This window comes from Patagioenas fasciata, chromosome 17 (genome assembly GCF_037038585.1).
Source record: "Patagioenas fasciata isolate bPatFas1 chromosome 17, bPatFas1.hap1, whole genome shotgun sequence".
Classification (NCBI taxonomy): domain Eukaryota; kingdom Metazoa; phylum Chordata; class Aves; order Columbiformes; family Columbidae; genus Patagioenas; species Patagioenas fasciata.
Window position 1 is genome coordinate 10,526,350 of NC_092536.1, and position 19,949 is coordinate 10,546,298.

General features: G+C 38.3%; 1 protein-coding gene across 3 annotated transcripts in view; it reads right to left on the reverse strand.

Moving 5' to 3' along the window:
• The window catches only part of CCDC60 (coiled-coil domain containing 60), a 54,505-nt gene that overhangs the window by 21,110 nt on the left and 13,446 nt on the right, over positions 1–19,949 (reverse strand). For all 3 annotated transcript variants that reach the window (XM_071816239.1, XM_071816241.1, XM_065851822.2), the window contains exons 2-3: positions 8,478–8,561; positions 7,334–7,425 (exon numbers count right to left, since the gene is read on the reverse strand). In XM_071816239.1, coding sequence (XP_071672340.1) covers positions 7,334–7,425; positions 8,478–8,561 — 176 coding nt within the window. The remainder of the gene's footprint in view (positions 1–7,333; positions 7,426–8,477; positions 8,562–19,949) is intronic.

A 19,949-nucleotide genomic window follows, 5' to 3' on the forward strand; every position in this document is an offset into this window, starting at 1 on the left:
GTGCATTAACAACAGACTCCATCTTAACTGTTGCCACGTTGTAGTACCTGAAGCAATTCTTGTATGTCCCTCAGCTTTCTGACAAGGTGCTGTAACACCTAAATAGCTAATAATTGTGAAACAGCAGGAAAGATAAGCAAAGATAAAAGAAAATCCATATGCACACAGTGCTTTTCTTATTTACAAAGCACACACAAAACAACAGGAGAACAAGCTCTGCATTTCTTGTAAATTGTCAACAGTGATACTGATTTATACCAGTGGAGAAGATGTTCCATTCTCTTACCAATACATACTGGAGCTGCTGACCATTTCACTCAATTATGCTTTACATTCAGCGTTATAACGTGTTTCTATGCCATTATGTCCCAATTTATTCACATTCAGATGGCTTCACACCTTTCCTAAGGGATGTAAGGCAGCCTCATTGTGAGAACTAGTCCATTGCTCACATCAATACTCAGTGAGTTATTACAGGGTGCATACGTGGCCCACCTTTGAAGCTACCGAAAGCCACAGAGTTAAGTTTATACGGTGGTGAGCCTGAGCTAGCAAGTCCTACTGCTGAGCTTTGCATACAGGTCATATCCTGAAAGCTTAGCGTATGGACAGAAAATACGCAACTATTCACAATCAATATGCAGATACTAACATAAATTAACTACAAATTCTGGTTTGGTAGTGTTTACAGCCAAGTTAGAGATGCATATGTATACACATGGCGATGGAGAATAAGGAACTGACTGATTAGTACTTCTATTTAACAGTAATTACACAGTAAGAAGCAAATGGGTAAATATTCATACATCTACTTAAATTCAGGGAAGACCAGGTGATAATGACATTAAAATCTATTAAATGTAGTTAATAACCCATAGAAACTCAGACATGTGTGATTATTTACCACACTGAACCATTAACCATTCTGGCAAGGAATAAAAGTACTACCATATCAACAGCTGTCTTGAGTAGCTGAAGACATACAAACAATCTGGAATACCCACATTATTTCAGATGCAGATTCCCATTTTATTCTCCTGCCGATGAGTGCATTACTCTGTATGAAAATGTCTCTCTTTAAAAACCCAAACCAGGATATTTGGCTAAAAATGTACAAAAAACAACACACCCAAAAAATGGGATTATTTTTAGTTGGAAATGTGTTGTTCTCAATCTAAAAAGAACAGAGGGCAGCAATTTATCTTTTAAGAAGTCCCAGAACACAAAAACACGTGCGCGCGCACACACATACACGCACAACTTGTGCCATGCTGTAACTCCTCTTCCTCTTTATATAAAGGTTTTCTTTTTGGGTAGGCACATTTAGGTTTCCAGCTCTTGGTGTCTCTGGAGACGTACGTAAATGAAGGTGATGGACAGAAGTACTTCCAGAGCAGCAGAGAAGACAGCTTTCACTGATAAAGGGCAGAAAAATACATCTCTGAGATTTCAAGGCTTTCCTTTAAATATTTCTCTAAAAAGCTGTGGGGGAACCATTACTAAAACTTCAAAAGAAAAAAAATAATCTGGACGTTGCTGGGCTTTCCAGTCTCTTGCTATAAGAATATACAATAATAACTTTATGTTCCTATCACCAATAAAAACCTTGCTGCTTGTTAAGTGGAACTTCATTGACGTCCCTGATCCTCTACCAAGAAATACTGCTGGTTCAAGATTTTCCTTTGAATGCAAAAACAACTCATGATCTAGTGTCTTAACCTTACTACATAAATGTATTTATAGAGCCATGACATTTTACTACTAAATAATGGAAAACCCATTTTAAGTGCTAGCTTTGTTCAAACATTGTGGCAGCACGTCATTTTGTATCATAATAAGTGGGATGAGAATCTTGTGTTTAGATAGATAGTAAAATCTAATCAGCAATGAACTGTTCCCACTTATTAAATTCCAAACGTAAACAAACATTTTTGCACAAAAGGAAAGGAGACCAAGACTTAAACGAACAGGCTGGAAAGGCAGAATTGTTGTTGGGAATAGCAGCCTCTGCAGTGATTGATGATAGAGATAATGATTCATACATCCATACACTCAAATGCTTGTCTTTGCCGTGACTGCTGTCTAATTAATGTGAGCCATCATTCATGTAAAAGAAAATTTTTGCTTCTGGATAAAAAAATGCTGCAAACTGCCAGCAGTGACAGTGCTAGAAACATGCCAATTAGAGTGATTTCTGCCAAGCAGCAAAAGGGCACAAAACACTGGTTTCCAAGCAACTGACATTATGAAATATTAAATACATTGTAAACTAATATTGGCAGATAAACATTTCACCTTCTCTGTTAGTACTGCCTCAGACTCTTCTTTGTTTTTCAACTCTCCATTGCCTCTTCTCCCTGCTTTTACAGACTCTGCTGTATCTTCCAGTAAACCACATGCATTAAGGAATGCCAACTTATCATAACCTCTGAACACTAACATCTTTTTTTGTCTGCATAGATTAGAATAGGATTGGTATAGACTCACAGGTAAGGGTACACAAGGTCACAGCCAAAACTCCCAAAATAACACATTTCTTGTCATTTGAAATGTTTTGGTAGTAGCTGCCATTGCAGTCACAAAATGTAAATATTTGTGTATTAAATTCAGCTACACAGCCACTAGCACAAGAAGAAGCAGGAGAAACTGCCCTTTGCGTAACAGTCAAGCTGTTGGTGCAGACATGAAGAATGCGTTAGCAGAGGCTGGGCCTTCTGCATGCAGAGTGACTTCTAGAGACCTGCCTTCAGGAAACTGAAACCATTTTAAAGAGCCATCCAGTTTCTAAGTTAAAACAGAAAAATCAGCCAGTTGAACACTGTTAAACTGCCAGCAGTTTGACATTTAGTTGTATTTAACTAGCACAGCGAAACAGATGCATGGGAGCCATTTCTTCAAACTATGGGAAATGCAAAGCAGAGGTTTAGCGTGGCCTTCTTGCAAATAAAGGCTTGACTGGCTCACAGAATGGCACAGACACTTTCCCTCCAAGCCGTCAGTTCCTAGACATCTGTCTTATATGGGCACCTGTTCTTAGATGAGTGTCACCACACAGTGTTTTCCAGTTTCTAGCACCCTTGCTACCTCCTTTCTACACAACTAAGTATTTTCAGTTAGTCTCATCTGAAGGAATGTGCTTATTTTTAAGCACTGTTTTTTGTGGCAACGTTTAACAAGAGTATTCCCAGTACACTTGCATGGTCTTGGCAGCTGAGTTAATCTATAGAGTGATTCAGGGTAACCTGCTTGTGCTAGGGATTAACAACTACAGGCTTCCAATGCTTTGGTAATCCCTTTTGCTGTGTAACTGTTCCTACATCTTTCTATAATTTATGATTAGTTATAAAGACTTCTACTTTCTTGGTTCCCACAGAATATATCATCATGCAAGTGTGGATTACTTAACATTATTTCTGTATCCCATTTACAGATGTCACTGGAACAAAGCAATAAGAAAGGATCTGCAGCAGAGCTGAATGTCTTTTCAAAGGGGCTGTACTTCTTGTTTGGTTAGTTTTAGCAAGAATAGCAGCACATGATTTTCTACTGCAGAAGTGAAAACATAATTCTTAGCTCAGAGCTAAAGATATCTGAATGTTGAAGGACAAAGGTGCTGTCTTTTCTGCCATATTGTATTCCACCCACTTAATCTAACATTGGGAAGTGCTTAGTCAAGGAAGTCCGAGCTACTTTGTGTCTACTTGGGCAATCTCCACTGGAAGTAAGATGCATTGACCTACAAAAGAAGAGGAATGATCGTCATCTACAGATTTCCCAAATGGTTTTTCATTATATGTTGCACAAAGATAAGCAAATTCCTTCCTACATTTCAGTACTGTGTTTAGGTAAAATTATATTAATATATCTGAGAGCTGACAGGTGCCCTAAGGTGACTGGGTACAACTCATCAGTAGGAAAGCATTGGTACAACTTTCTAATTGGGACCAGTGACTGACAGTTTTGAAAGATGAGTAGTTCGAACAACCTTGTGTTCTGTCATCATCCTCTTTTATATCACCATGAGGACTCAAGAAAATATAAGAGAATATTACTGAGAGGAGGTATGAGGTCATAATTATAAGGTTTATCTTCAGTTTAATTATGCTTTTAATGTGTAAGGTAGAATACTAAAGCTTTATGAACGCAGCTAAGTCTGTTCCGGTCATGACTCTTCAAACATTTTTGAGATAATTTTAAAATTCATACTACTGTGCTATGTCACTGTGATCATTAAACTTCCTCACAGTTTGTTTCATTATACTGTTTCATACAAACAAGCTGCAAGATCACAGACACTACTTCCTGTGAATATGTATCAATTAACGTCCAATTAAGACAACTGCTGGGTGTTCCTTTTCAATCAGTAGGAGGAAAAGCAGCAAAATCCAAATCCACAAAGGTTATTTGTATTCACCAACTCCCTGTAGTATGTGTTAGCATGCGACTCTGTTAGCCTGACTACTTTAACTGAAATTAAAAGTTGCTGCCCTGGAGAAGACAACTCCAGTTTTCTTTCTTTCTCTTATTTTCCACTCTGCTTTTTTCTAAAATAGCTCTTTTTCTATATTCTGAATTGTTACTAAGTAGTATTGCTGACATGTCCTTTGGTCAAAACCATTAGTGCAGTCATTCTCACTTGAAATTTTGTTTTCCCACAATTTAATATCTCAATATTTGGCTAAAAAGTCCATGGGTTTGATTTCTTTGCTCTTCTTACTGTTATTTTTTCATACATGCAGATTTAGTTAAAGTAACATTGTGCACATGCAAGAAGAATGACTAGCACACTTCCATTGTTAAGTAGTAATACAAAAATACTCAAGGAATTTCCAGGCTCACACAACATAATAATACAAACCCAAACCATACAGTTAATGCATACCTTTGATTTCCAGATATTAAGCCTATTGGATATTCTTCTGCATAGTGGGTCATTTGCCTACTGTACATTTGAGAAAGCATTAGAGAAACTGAGTACATATTTAAAAAAAAATTCCTTTCCCCCGACTTTTCTCAAGCAAATTTCTCCACGACCATTATAGCTCATACCCTACTTCACTTCTCGAAGAACACATGTAGGATTCATTACTTAATCGCCACAGTAAATAGAATCAATTATAGTAGGTGTGTTACAGGATCACTATTGGGATTTCACAGAATCCCGGAATGTCAGGGATTGGAAGGGACCTGGAAAGCTCGTCCAGTGCAATCCCCCGCCAGAGCAGGAACACCCAGATGAGGTTCCACAGGAAGGTGTCCAGGCGGGTTTGAATGTCTGCAGAGAAGGAGACTCCACAACCTCCCTGGGCAGCCCGGTCCAGGCTCTGGCATCCTCACTGGGAAGAAGTTTCTTCTCAAATTTAAGTGGAACCTCTTGCGTTCCAGTTTGAACCCCCTGCCCCTTGTCCTATCATTGGTTGTCACGGAGAAGAGCCTGGCTCCATCCTCCTGACACTCACCCTTTATTTATTTGTAAACATTAATGAGGTCACCCCTCAGTCTCCTCTTCTCCAAGCTAAAGAGCCCCAGCTCCCTCAGCCTTTCCTCATAAGGGAGATGCTCCACTCCCTTCAGCATCTTTGTTGCCCTGCACTGGACTCAACCAGACCCTCATTGTTAGTGAGGATGAGGTCCAGCTGTGCACCTCTTCTAGTCGGCTCCTCTACCCTTTGCATCAGAAAGTTATCTTCAAGGCAGTTTGTCAAGTGAAAATACACTAAAAGTGAATTAACATAGTAAGTGAATAATAAAAATAATTGGGGAATGAGAATAATGTGAAATTTAATGTTATCATGAGTAACTACTATTAAATTTAGAAATTGCTCTGATGTAAAACTCTGGGAATATCTTAAAACACTACATTATTATGAAATGTAAAATTCTGATTCCTCTACAGTAGTACATGTAAAGAAGGTACTTTTCTCCAACTTTCTTCATTTTTATGTCATTAATCTCAAACAATGCAATAGTCTAATTTGCCTTCAACATATTACACTAATATCATATTGTGTTCTCTTGACTGCCATATTTGCTTAGATTTCACTTAATAATTAAGTGTTTACATAGGTGTCTGTTTCACTGCTGCTTGCTTTGATTCAACCATTTTTATCTATTGAATGTTCCTCAAAGACTGAGTCTAGGAACCTTGAAACACTTGTGTAATCTGTACCCTGCTGGGCTGGCAGTGATAATTTGTCAGTTGTATTTGCAGCAGGCTGTAACTAAACCTTGCCAGATGTAAATAATCTTTTTGTACTACTGCTTGCTGTTTCAGTTGCAAATTAATTCATTTCTTAGCTTAACACTCACATCAAGAAAGCTAGAAGGTTCCAGGAAAATTTAGAAAACCCTAGAGTCGCCTCTTGCAAGGCTTATTATGCAGTTTAGCAACTGTTTAAGCTAATGCTGAGCAAATAGAGTGAATGGTCTCTGTAGGCAAGTTTGGAGTGCAATCAGAATGTGTGATTGCAACAGGAAAGCATACTGAAGCCTCAATCACCTCAATCTTGTCAACTTATCACCACCTGCAGTGACAGTGGTAAAACATGGGTGACAATACAACCTAAGTGCATTTAAGAGTAGGAGTGCCTAAATGAGAGCATACCTTTGCTAAAGCCTGTTCCCAATAGGTCTCCGTGTGTGCTTTCTTTTTTGTGCGTGTAGTGGTGTTTTCTTAATGAGACCATAAGAAATGCCCTCCTGGGACAGGAGCTTGTGTCTAGTGGCAATAGAAGATACTTTCTATGAAAAGCATGCACACTCAGCTACTTTCTGTGGTCAGTCCCATCAAACAAATAATAGTTGCTGTCCAAACGGTATAACAGGACAGGGATTTGGGATCCTATATAACAGCTCAGTATACATTAGATAAGGGGTACGAAAATCTATTCCTTCCATGTCAACATCTTCCTGAGACTCAAGTTGGTATATTGCAAATGAATCCATGTAGGTATTTCTGTAATAGTGGTAGAAATTTTCACTATGATTTTCCATCACATAACGATCATTACGTGTTCTAACACTGCTTGTTTTTGACTACTTTGTTGACTACTTAATTTTAGCACAACACTGTGTCGTGAAAAAGACTGCAAAAAAGTAACATGCACCTCTAGAGACAATACAGTATTGACACAGAGCTATCAAACAATCATCCCTCATACTGCATTGACAACATTTTAAATATACATAAAGCCTATAAAAGAATTGTAAACCATCTTTTCTAAGCTGTTAGTACAGTTGATTGTTTTACCTATAATCCAACTGCTGCCACTGCAGAAGCAAAGATTCCTTTCACCTTGACCAGCCCGTTTCTGTATGCTCTGGATTCCCTTACCTTGAGTGAGCCAGAGCTTTACTAAGAGTCCTCAGCTCCTTTCCTGTTTCTCTAACTGGGGAGAGCCTCTTCACTGGTTCTGATGGATCAGACTAGAAATGATCACATTGAAAATAAGTATTATGGTCTTAATTAAGAATAGCTTAGCATAGAGAAGGTATGTGCAGTCTCAGAGTTCAGTTTTAATCACCAAGTATTTTCTGAGACAGTCACCATCTCGGACAGCATTGTGTCATTTCACAAGCATGTAAACAAGCCTGATAGCACACTGCTGTGCATGCCTGTGTGTGCATGTGTTCCAACGGCCTTTAGCTCATTGGCTGACTGCAAGTTTGAGAGAGATCTTACAGGCAGTTAAGCAGCTGTGGGCTTCACTAGACTACAAAACAGGAAGAGGAGATTGTTCAATGGCTTAGACTGGAGGAATGGCTCTCGTGAGTGCTTATGTATTAACAAAGTACAAAAGTATGCATGGGAGAGAAATCTTTTACAAGTCCCAGCCTAGAAAAGATTTTCAATTGGACTGAAAACAAGGAGATTTGACTGTTCTGTGCTGACCAAAAAGTGGCATCTAAGTAGAGTTTTTGCCAGGTCTTACAGTATTTAAATTTTTAGGTTAAGGTCACACCAGGCAAAGGCTGAAATAACAGCTATAGGCAAGATCATCAACAACTGTTAAATTGTGCAGCTCTTTATAACACCCAAAGGAGCAGCCACTTCAGGTTTCTGAGATATAAGTATATGCAAGATTAACCTATTTACTTCAATAAAAATATTAATTTCTGAAATAAATAATCTTGAATGTATTAGCCATTTCTGTGATAAACTGTCATATAGTTTAAAGGTCAGTCTTCTAGAACTGACATATGGAATAACTAACACAGCTAAAGTGAACTTTCAGAACACTATTTTTACCAAATTACAACGACCCTACATCTCACTCATGAGCAATTTTTTCTAATACTTTCAGGAAGAGTTTCACTAGATAAAACCTATGAAATGTTCAGTCATCAACAAAAGGCTGGTTCCTTATATACAGTAAGGCTTTAAACCTCGAATTCAAACATATCTATATGAATAATTAAAACATGTTTGTCACCTTCTTTAACTCCATCTTAAATCAAGGTTTCATCAGTAGTCTCACCTTTGGATTGAGAGGATACTTGTTAGCAGTAACTTCAGCCACTTCTTTGGGTGGTTTTTCCTCCACATGTGTTTTCGCTGGTTCCTAAAAAAATGAACAAAACCATGTCACCATATTTGAAATACTGTTAGTCACCTGTGCAGTACCATAATTGTAGGTCATAATTTTCAAAATCAAGTAGTGCAAGTAAGTTTTTCTACAGAGAGACAAACTAAAGCAAAAATAATGACTAATCTATTGTAGAAAAAATTACAACATCACTAAGTAACTTTGGTGCATAAATCAGTTCTCATATGAGGTATCTGCTGACAAGCTACTGTGCAAAATGCATACATGCTTTCTGAATTACTATGCTTAAATGCTTAGAAAAATGTGTTTCTCTCAGAAAATGGTTATATAGAGTGCTGTGTCTAATATAAAAAGAAAATCCAATTTCCAAAACGAGGAAGGGGAAATTACTTACCTGTAATTACTTCCCCAAAGACACAAACTGTGATAGACCACTATTCTTGGATCTGTGCTTTCGCCCACAAGGAAGGCACAGACACATAAAAAGCCCTGAAGTCAAACACAAGCACACTTTTAGTCCTACTTCAACCATCAGTTTATTCAAGTGGAAGAAAGACATTGCCTCCTATTAAAAAAGTTACATAGGTAGATTAATGAAAGTCTTCAGATCCCTCAGTTGTGTATCATGCTCAGGTTAAATGGATATGAAAACAGCAATTCCTTCCTGCACTAGTTTTAGATCAAAGAGCTAATTTATTGATGCAAAGCAAAGCAAAGCTAGAGGCTCCAGCAAGCAGCATCCATACAGTCAGAGTACAGTCAATGTACAAAAAAGGCTGAAAGACTGCACGACAGACTCAGAGATATGGATAAAATGCTTGCCAGGCTGCACAACTTTTGTACAACAGACCAAGGCCTGGAAATATTCAAGTATTCAAAAAATAAATTAAGAGCAAGAGCCTGTTGCTTGTTGGAATCTTGACTTGAGAAGGCACAAAATTATTTCAAAATTTATGTTCCTGTGCAACATTTCAGCAGAACAAAGGTTCAAAGTGTAAGAAACAGTGTGTTCATCCACTAGAGAACTGCAAACACCAATGTTCTAATGTAATGATTGAGGCAGCCCACAAACCAACAGAAAACTGGGGGGGGGAATAAAAATGACACTGCTGAGGAACACAAACATCAGGAAAGTTAAAATCCCCCACCACAATGCCCAGGTGCCATTGCTTTTACAGCTGATTATACCTTGAGTAACATGATTAAAACCAATGGAGAGTCTCTCAGAATAACTTACTGCTCAAGGGAAGTGATGGAACATAGCCCTAAGGTTTCAGTGTCTTGAAGGCACTGACCACTAATACAGGGTCTGAAGCCATTTATCTATATCCATTTCAAGCATCTAATGCCACAGAGCACTGACAAGTTTGTTCAGGTGCAACATTTCCCTGCATCCCACCTCTGGCCAGCCAGCTCTGCCAGTTCACAAAGGAGGGGAAAGAGAGCTGTGAACTTAGCCAACCTTTGCACAGTTGCTCAGGGAAAGAGGTATTGCATACATCAGCCCCTCCACTCATGCACTGATAATGTGATTCAATCAGCCTTATCACAGAAAACAGAAGGAAATAGCTTCCTTTTCTACAACATTATCTTTCATTACCATGGCATGTATTGAAAAGGTGCAATCTGAGCTTAAAACGGTAATAGTACATAATTATAGAACAGTAGAACACTATCTTTTTAATTTACAGTGTAGATATAAAAACAGAGAAAACAATACTGGCATGTCTAATTTGTTAAACTCAACAATATATTATCATGACAATCTGAACAACCTTTGGAGTTTGGGTGTTTGTTTTTTTTTTTTAGTGTTCCCAGTTTATGAAGATTTTCATCATAGTTCATCTAATTTGCTTTTAAGTCATCAACAGGCCTGTTTCGGTGATCATTTCCTGCTTTCATTATGGTGAAGTAACAAAATCTCATACAACTCCATATGTAACAAACAATAATTATAAACACAAACAAAACAAAACAAAAAATCAAAGTAATATATGAAACATCATCTTAAAGGGAGATTACACAAGGAAACGACCAAAAAGTTTTCCATTAAGATGATTACAGACATTTTTCTTGAGATCACATCCAGCAGCTCTAGGTGAAATGAAGTACAGAAACATTGCAGCAGGTGGAGCTCGATGCCACCCGATTGTCGATAGCTCTGCTCCTGGGGACCTGGAGGTGACCCCTTTCCGTGCTGCCCCAGGGGGCTGCTGGCACCGAGGGAGCCCCGGCATCACTAACAGAGACAGCTCCTCTGTCCGTGTCCTCCTCAGCTTTAGAAAGAAAGCTGAAGGCTCGTAAAGTATTTTTGGATGAACAAATTCTTTTTTGTTTCAGTCAAAACCCACCTCCTGCAAACACTCTAGATTTTATCCTAACTATTCTCAAATACTACTACTGTCTCTTCTAAATAATTCTGGAGATTAAAAATTGTTCAACTCTGACAAATCCTTCCTCTTATAAACATTTTCTCCATTTCATACACCTGTCATCTTTGCAGATGTTGTTCTGTATGTTTTGAATTTTCAGCTTTCTTCTTATCCTGGAAATAGCCTGCACAGGTGCTGTGCTTGCCATCTGCAGATGTGGAGTTGAAGTATAATCAACATACTTTTAGGCTGTACATTTTCAAATTTTTTGTTTAAGCTGGTGAAAGAACTCATTTCCTTGGCAACTCTTCAAGTTTTTTCCTTCTGGCCAACTCATTACACTTATGTTATTGTCAAAAATAGCAGATTGACACACCTATTGCACTCTTCTTCCTTCTAAAATATCACTTGAACAGAAGCATTATGATCACATTTGCAGCCTGTGAATGTGTTTTGATGAAAATAAATCAGCACAGCCTCATCACAAACCAACATTTAGTCATCCAAATGCAAGACTGACCTGGTGAAATATATTTTTTAATTTTACAAAAATGTTTAGACCACTTTTGTGAAGCACTTCATATAGAGATGACTACTGCTGTTCTGCAGGTACAATAATAAGTGTTGAATTTTAAAGGTAGGATTCTAGCCAAGTACTCAGGATTTTTTTCCCCATTTCTTCTTTTACTGCTGCTGCTCAATAGTAACCTTTTCTCCCCTTTCACTAGAATGTGGGAACATGAAACAGGCATCAGGACCAAAAGAGAATTTTCAATTAAACACAAGAGGCTCTGAGGCAAAGGACTTGACTAAGAATATATTACAGAAAATTAAAATTGTTTTGGGGGTAATGCTGTTTTAGTGCTTCAGCTTAAAAAAATGCCACAACTAAAACTGCAGATGTAAACACATACCGGCAAAGACAAGATACCTGATTTGTTAAGGCTGTGCTGTAGCATATCAATAATGCAAAGCACTTCGCAGTTGAGAATCTCTGTTGCCAAGGGGAGCACTTGGTAAGAGCTATTGCAGCAGCTTCCATGCTTGGTCCCAATATCGACAGAAAGGGGCACTCATTCCGCTGTTTTACTACAGGTACTTTTAATGAGCGAGGGAGTTCCAGCCCCGTCAGGTCTCCTTCTGCACTCCAGTGAGCACGTTACTGTCAGTATAGACATATAAGAAAAATGGAAGGAGACAGCAGAAAAGTGAGAGAAAGGTTGTCTGCTAGTGAATGCATGAGAATGAAATTTGGAATAAGTAGATTCAGTTACACCTCTGTCAGAAATTTCCACTGACATCCTAAATAAACCGTTTAGCACCTTATCCCAGCTACAGAATCACAGAATGTCAGGGATTGGAAGGGAGCTTCAGTGATCATCCAGTCCAGTCCCCCCGCCAGAGCAGGAACACCCAGATGAGGTTCCACAGGAAGGTGTCCAGGCGGGTTTGAATGTCTGCAGAGAAGGAGACTCCACAACCTCCCTGGGCAGCCTGGTCCAGTGTTCTGTCACCCTCACTGAGAAGAAGTTTCTTCTCAAATTTAAGTGGAATCTTTTGTGTTCCAGTTTGAACCCATTACCCCTTGTCCTATCACTGGTTGTCACCGAGAAGAGCCTGGCTCCATCCTCCTGACACACACCCTTTATATATCTGTAAACATTAATGAGGTCACCCCTCAGTCTCCTCTTCTCCAAGCTAAAGAGCCCCAGCTCCCTCAGCCTTTCCTCACACGGGAGATGCTCCACTCCCTTCAGCATCTTTGTTGCCCCGCGCTGGACTCTCTCCAGCAGTTCCCTGTCCTTCTGGAACTGAGGGGACCAGAACTGGACACAATATTCCAGGTGTGGTCTCCCCAGGGCAGAGCAGAGGGGCAGGAGAACCTCTCTGACCTACTGACCACCCCCTTCTAATCCACCCCAGGTACCACTGGCCTTCCTGGCCACAAGGGCCCAGTGCTGGCTCATGGTCACCCTGCTGTCCCCAGGACCCCCAGGTCCCTTTCCCCTACACTGCTCTCTAATAGGTCATTCCCCAAATTATATGGGAACCTGGGAAAAATAACACTTTTCATTCATTAACATCTATGAACCATTCAGATATTAAAGTGATGGAAAGCCTATGTATAGAAAAACTGTTGTTTTCACAATAAAACCAGCTCAGTATTGTTTATTCCATTGATTTCCCCCTGTTTCTCTTATTCCTCAGGGAAATCCATTTTTATTTTCTTGTCTCCAGATAATATTTACTTCATTCTTATAAGTTTGGTAAGTTTTGTAAAATAATTGGATCAAATTAGTCTCAGTTATAATACCATCATTATCAGTGCATTTACTCTACAGTTACTTTTAACCCCTTAAGCAGCCACATTATTTGAGCTGCCATCTTTATAGTCTCTATAAAGTCTTTTCATTAAGATGATTTTAAAATTTTGAAACATGTTCTTGGAAGTCAATGCAAATAAGCAAGCAAAAAAAAAAAAAATATCACTTCTGTATGACATCCCTCTGTGCTAATATTTCTGTCTTTCATTTGTCATTTACATGGTCTCCAGGTAACATGCCAGTAATTTAGGTATATGCAACACTCCCAACTCCTTTTATTCACATTTTTGTTTGCATATTTGCCATGATAATATTACTCACCCATAGCTAATGTTTTCTAGATATTTTGCCCTATTGAAGTCAGAATTACATATGTTGTCACCTAATCTTCTTCTAGAAGACCAAACGTCCCAATGGTATTTTGGATCCTCAAAAATTCATTCTACTAGAAATGAATGTAATCTGTTTTAAACTAAAAAAAGAAAACCCTTTTGCAGTACAATAGCGGTTTCTTGCTTCTGCTAGTCTAACACAGGATTTCTTATTGGAATACTATGCTAAAAACATGAAAGTTCATGACCTAGGCAGGATTACCTAATAAAATTACCAGATCGATATCTGCTGCAGCAGAGTCTCTATTCAATCCAAATGCAACAAACAAAAAAAAAAAAGAACACACTATTCTGCTTTTTTTCATAGCAAGAACAAAGTTAATTTGAGAAGGAGCTGGGGAAAGACACAGCTGGAGAGCAGAGTTACCAGCCTCAGGAAATTCACAGAAATGTAATTGAGAACAAATTATCTCTTTAATTACTTTTGATCAAATCAATAAAAACCATGGAATAAAAAGCATGATGACTGCCACCTGGTAGAGGACAAAGAACACCAAAGTTGAAAACTACCATGAAACTGAAACATAGCCATATTAAGAACAATCAAAGCACTTCTCTTACAAAAGGAAACAGAAAAAAAAAAAGGTGAAAAGGTGCAGGATAGTAGTTCAATAAACACAAGCAGTGCATGCAGAAGTTAATGGTTGTTTTTGGGCACTGCTCACTGTTCTCAGCTGTGAAGATTGTTAACTCTTTACTGTGTTGTTTGAATTTCCAATTGTCCATCACTCAGGAATCATTAAACACGAACAAAAATACATGAAAAACAACACAAGACTTCCTGTTTCCTTCTGAACTTCCATGGTTTCTCCCATGCTGGCTTTTATTTACTTAACACCGATGCAGGAATTATTTAAGTTTAAGGCACAACACTTATTCTTGTCAGCATGTTAGTAAAACAGAGCAAGATCTTACTTCTCCTTTGGCTTCATTTCCAGATACAAGCAGTAATACTCACACCTGGAGGTCACAAATGTGTAGCTAAGCATGGCTGGTTCTGAGTGTGATAGATGGGACCAAGTCTCCTGGCTTGGCAGAGATGGAAGGACTACAGGGGCTACAACAGCATCCAGTAACACTGAGGACTGCCAAGCCTCTCTGCTGTAATACTTACACGCTCCCCACTACTATAGCAGTTTAGCCGTTTACTACTTTTAGACATTAATCCTCACAACATTCTTGTCAAGTGTGGTATTATCCTTTTTGTATACATGAAGAATGAAGGTAGAACAAGATAAGTGACTTGTCCCTGGTCACATAAACTTACACAGGAAGGGCAGGGTAGTGAATACAGGTGTGTGAGGCCAAAAGCTTGCATGTGGGCCTGGAAGTCCCAGTGCCCTCACACAGTCTGAATCTTACAGCATTTGTCACTGTCACTGAATAACATCAAAGGAAGCAAATTTCTGAACTGCCTCCCTTCTCCTCAACCATGTTTCAGTTTAATATTCCACAGCCATTCTTCATGTGGATGCTAAGCACTGAAGTTAAAGTCGATTTCAGATGTGCTGTTGACACCTTGCCCTCTGCCTTTTTCTCTGTCTTATCTCAACTCCTTATGGACCTTAAGATCTTCAGAGTTTCAAACAGTTCCTTTAAAACTCTTGGCATTTATATGTGAGCCGGGCAATCTGTTTATTTTATAGGCTGACTAAAAGAAATTTCACTCTGATGTGACCTTTGTTTGGATTTGTTCATGGGGGGAAGCAGAGTGGTCATTTCCCATCTCCAGAATTCTGGATCTAGATTAATAGCAAATATGCTGAGATGACTGGCTCAACTGACCTGTTAGTGAACCCTTCACAAGGTATCTGACAATGATCATCTGCTTTGTCCTGCGTCACGGTAGATCTTGTTTAGCTTGAGATGAAATTCTATTGTCTAGTAGAAACTGAATTTCACAGCACCAAGGAAGTATCATCAAGGTGGCCTGTAGGCAAGCACTAATTTTTCTAGGACATTCTTCTGCTTCTTTCTCACGGGTCCTTACAGTCAGGAGTTACTTCAGCTGGCAATGGCCAGGACTGCAAAATGCTAAACTGGCTCAGAAACCCAAGACAAAGGACTTCAATGTGTAAAAATCTTCACACTATCCTGTGCTGTCTGAATAGTTTACATAAATCTATCACAGAATTACTATTAGAACTACCAAAAAGAGAAGCTTTAAAAACAAATAGTCAAAAGAGGTAAAGAAATTAGACAGTTTAGGAACATGGTGATACCTCACTGGTTTTTAAACAGTAAACTGTCTTTCTGAGATACATTCTTCCCCTAGCAGTAACCAATTCCTTTTCCTCTCCTGCTCAGCTTATACCTGAAACTCACACACAGACCAAGTCCTCCATGCAGCACGTAGCACGTTGTTCCAGTCCCACCAATGCCGACTGTATTTAACTGGTACACATCAGAGAAGACAATCGAAGGATCAAGCCAGCAAATGAAGTGCTATCATTCTCTAAAACCACAGTCATATTAGCTAGAATTTTGAAGTTATTGAAAATTAAATATTACAACACAGTTTTCCTCCAGGAATATGTCTTTAAGTTTTTGAATAGGTCTGATTAAAGTGCAGACATGCCTAAAAAGTTATTTACTTTTTCAACAGAACAGATCCAACTTCTACTAAAAATACTGTCATTGGCCTGGAAAAAACATTTCAGAAGGATGAGCTACTTCCTGTTTCGCTGTCAGACCTACAAAGGAAAAAAAATTTCAAGTGACAACATAATGCAGACAATGCAGTGAGCTATGCTATATAGCCTGAGGTAAAAGAAACTGGCTTTGGAGTCTTTTGTTCTTGTAGGCTGCTGTAGCCCACTTAATAAGTGGATTTGGGCCCCCAACCATCATCCTCACCACATCCATTCCCACCAAAACACACTCTCTTGAGAGGTTCTGGGAGCAAACATGCATTGCTCCTACTGGTTTTGTCAATAAATAAAAAACCTCATTCTGCAAAGACTGTTAAGCAAGCATTTTTCATAAGACCTGAAATAATTTTAAACCCCAGCAACAAAGAAAAACACATTAAAAATTACAATATGACAGGCTTCCTGGCACAATTTTCCTCAAACAACAGCTGACCAAGTATACCAGACTCACAGGAAAGAAAGAGCTGGCTGTGCTTTCTATAAGACAAACAAACTAGGACTTGGAACTCCCTTGATCTTAAGAAAGAAAAAAAAAGTCTTTTTAGTTGGCAAAAGCCCAGGAAATCTATTGGTAGAGTTAACAATTATGGTTAAATTCACCTCTGGAAGGAACTGGGTATGCATAAGCAAACCCAGCTTTGCCTTGTAAATGGAACGCACAATGGATCAGTCCCAAGAACTTCTGTCTTAAGCTCTGAGATAGTTACTTTCATAACTTTTAGAAAACCTCTTTCATGCAGGACAGTTCAAAATTATCAGCTTTATGTGGGTGATTTTGCTTTACTAATGGCTCAGAACACCTGACAGCTTATGTTAGTAAGGTTTATTAGAATTCATTGCATCCACCTGTATTTGAGTTTAAAAAAGAAAACAAAACACACAGACCAAGAAAGGGTTTAGAGAATTTTCCTAATACTTAGAGTCAAATTACTGGGTGTTAAGTGGCTAATTACACAAGCTAGCTTTGTGCCTATCCAGCACATATTTCTAGAATGTCTCACCCTGATACTTATTGTATTTTAATACTTGCAAGACACAACAATAAACTAATAATATTAATCTCTATCCTAGGCTTTACATTGGCATAGTAAAAAAAAAAAAAAAAAAAGGACATTACTGAATCAGTTTCACAGTAAAATTTTAAAAGGTCTCTTAGTAATGAAGTCCTTTCCTATGCTGAAGACTGAGGGTGTCCTATTCAGGATTCTGCAGAAGAGATCCATCTTGGACTTCCCCAATTATAGATCATTTGATTTACTCAAAACTAAGCTACAAAGCATTCAGTCACATCGACACACAGACTTACCAACGCCCTGTTGCAGTAGGCAATTTATTTAGTCTACATACCTAGTTTGGTAGGAAGCTACAAAGTCTAGTGTTGCTTTAATATGGAAAACTGTATTTACATTATTTAAGGGTCTGATAACTCTTAGGGATATGTGAAGAATCTAATTTCTGGACAATCCATATGGATAGTCCAGAATTAGCTGTGGGACACATGCTAGTGAAATAGCAGTGGTTTGGGCTTAGCATAAATGCTTAAGCTAATGTGTTCTGTTTCACAGCTCTGTTTTTTGCTGAGTAATACCTAAACCTCATGTAACAGCAGTCTGAAGGTGTTGGAAAGGCCGGACAATATTGCGATCAGAGAAGAAAATGCCGAATGCACAGGGAAAGATTAAGCCTGAACTTGTTAGAGCCATTGTTTCACTTCTATCTTCCCAGCTCACTAGTGGCACTTTAAGTGTTGTTATTCTGGGATCACAGTGACTCGGGTTTCTGGGGAAGAAAACAATGGAAAGCCAACAGTAACAGAAAGCTCAGCTGGTTAAACATCACCTCCTCCCATCTATGTCTTTCCTAAGAAAATCTGTGTGGAGGAGAGCTGTGCTAACAGATTGCTTTCCAAGCAAAAAATCTAAGTGAATTATTACTCAGGCCAAAGAGTTGTCAAAACAAACCACTTTTTTTCCAAAGTAGTAGCTGTTATCTGTGATCTTGAGCTTTTTGCAAACAAACATCACATCCAGTTCAGGGAGGGGGGTAGAAGGGAGGAAGTTGTGGGGTTTTTTTTGGTTTTGGGGTGTGAGGTTTGGTTTGTTTGTGTTTTGTGGGCTTTTTTTTGTGGTTTGTTTTTGTTTTGTTTATTTTTATCTGGTTTCCAAAGACAGCCAAGACTCGGTGATCAGGAAAAACAAGTTTCTGCAAAGAAATGTTAGAGAAGTTTAATAACAGTAATTCTCTTCTATCATCGCAGCACTTTAAAGCATTTTTAAAAGGATACAGTCTGCAAGCCACATCAAGATAAATAATATCCTAGTGCACACATTAATGCTACAGATTCTTTCCTCTAAGAATGCAGGCAAATTAATCAGAATCTCTAAGCAGATTGGCAGATAGAAATTTTTTGTTTGTTGTTACTCTGCATGCAGTGATATTCCTAAGGTCAGAACATAACCTTCCATATGGAGTAGCCAGACAATGAGAATAACACAGTAGGATCATTATAGAATTTATCTGTCATTTTCTCAAATTATATTTTGTTTTTCAAAATTTAGAATTCTACATTTATCTTGCACACTATTTTTTTTCATGTTCTAAATCATATTTTAAAAACTCAGATGATTGAGTTTGTATAATGAGAAATGTAATGACCTGTAAAATGAACAGAGTGCATCTGCCAGCCCTAACAAAACAGTCATCTTTTCACCACATGCACGTCACAATATGGGACTGAAAGTTCCATTGTTATTTTCCCAGGCAGCCACTCCTGTTGCTTCCCTAAAACAAATGCTCATTTTTAGATGCAAGCTGAAGACTAAGATAATTTAAAAGCTTATAAATCTCTTAAAGTATTTTTCCAGTGACACTTTATATAGAATAAACAAAGAGTATACAATGGGTTGCTATATAAATGCACATTCTCTAAGTAAACTGAAAATATAAAGTTGACAAACAAACAGGCAACCAAATTCTCAACCACTGTTTAATTTCACTCAAGCATATTTTTCTCAAAGGGTCAAGTTCTCTGCTTGAATACGGATCCTAAGTGAATCCATATTTTGACAGGAATGAATATGGTCCATACTGCACCAGCAGAATGAGTCTGTATGCACAGACTGGCTGGCACCAACTTCATCCATGATAAACATGAGACAGATGAACATGTCAAGAAAAGGATCTTAGCAGGTATGTTTCATGCAAGATTACAGAGTATCCCTTAATCCCGATACTAATCCGAAACACCCTTTAAATATATACACCAAGGTCCCAGCAACAGCTCTGCATGGGTTTTAGATGTAACATACTGAAGTAAAAACGCCCTCTCTTTATTATAAATTAGCAATTTATAATAGAACTTAGACATGCACACACACACACATCCCCCTCATTTGTACCTAGTGTGGGTTGGATCATCACATTAATTGAACTAGCATTTTGGAATAGATTTGACAAGGTTATCTGCAAATAAAGCCTTATATCATTTTATCTGTGACTTTTAAAAAGGTATTAATATTTAGGAACTACTCTACACTTCTTGTAAAAAGAAGTTCAGTCCAAACTGCTAGTATCTGACACAGCAATAAAGGAATAAACCATGGCTAAACCACCAAAACTTGACTTTCCAAAGGACAGCTATTTTCAGAAGCATTTTGTGATAGCT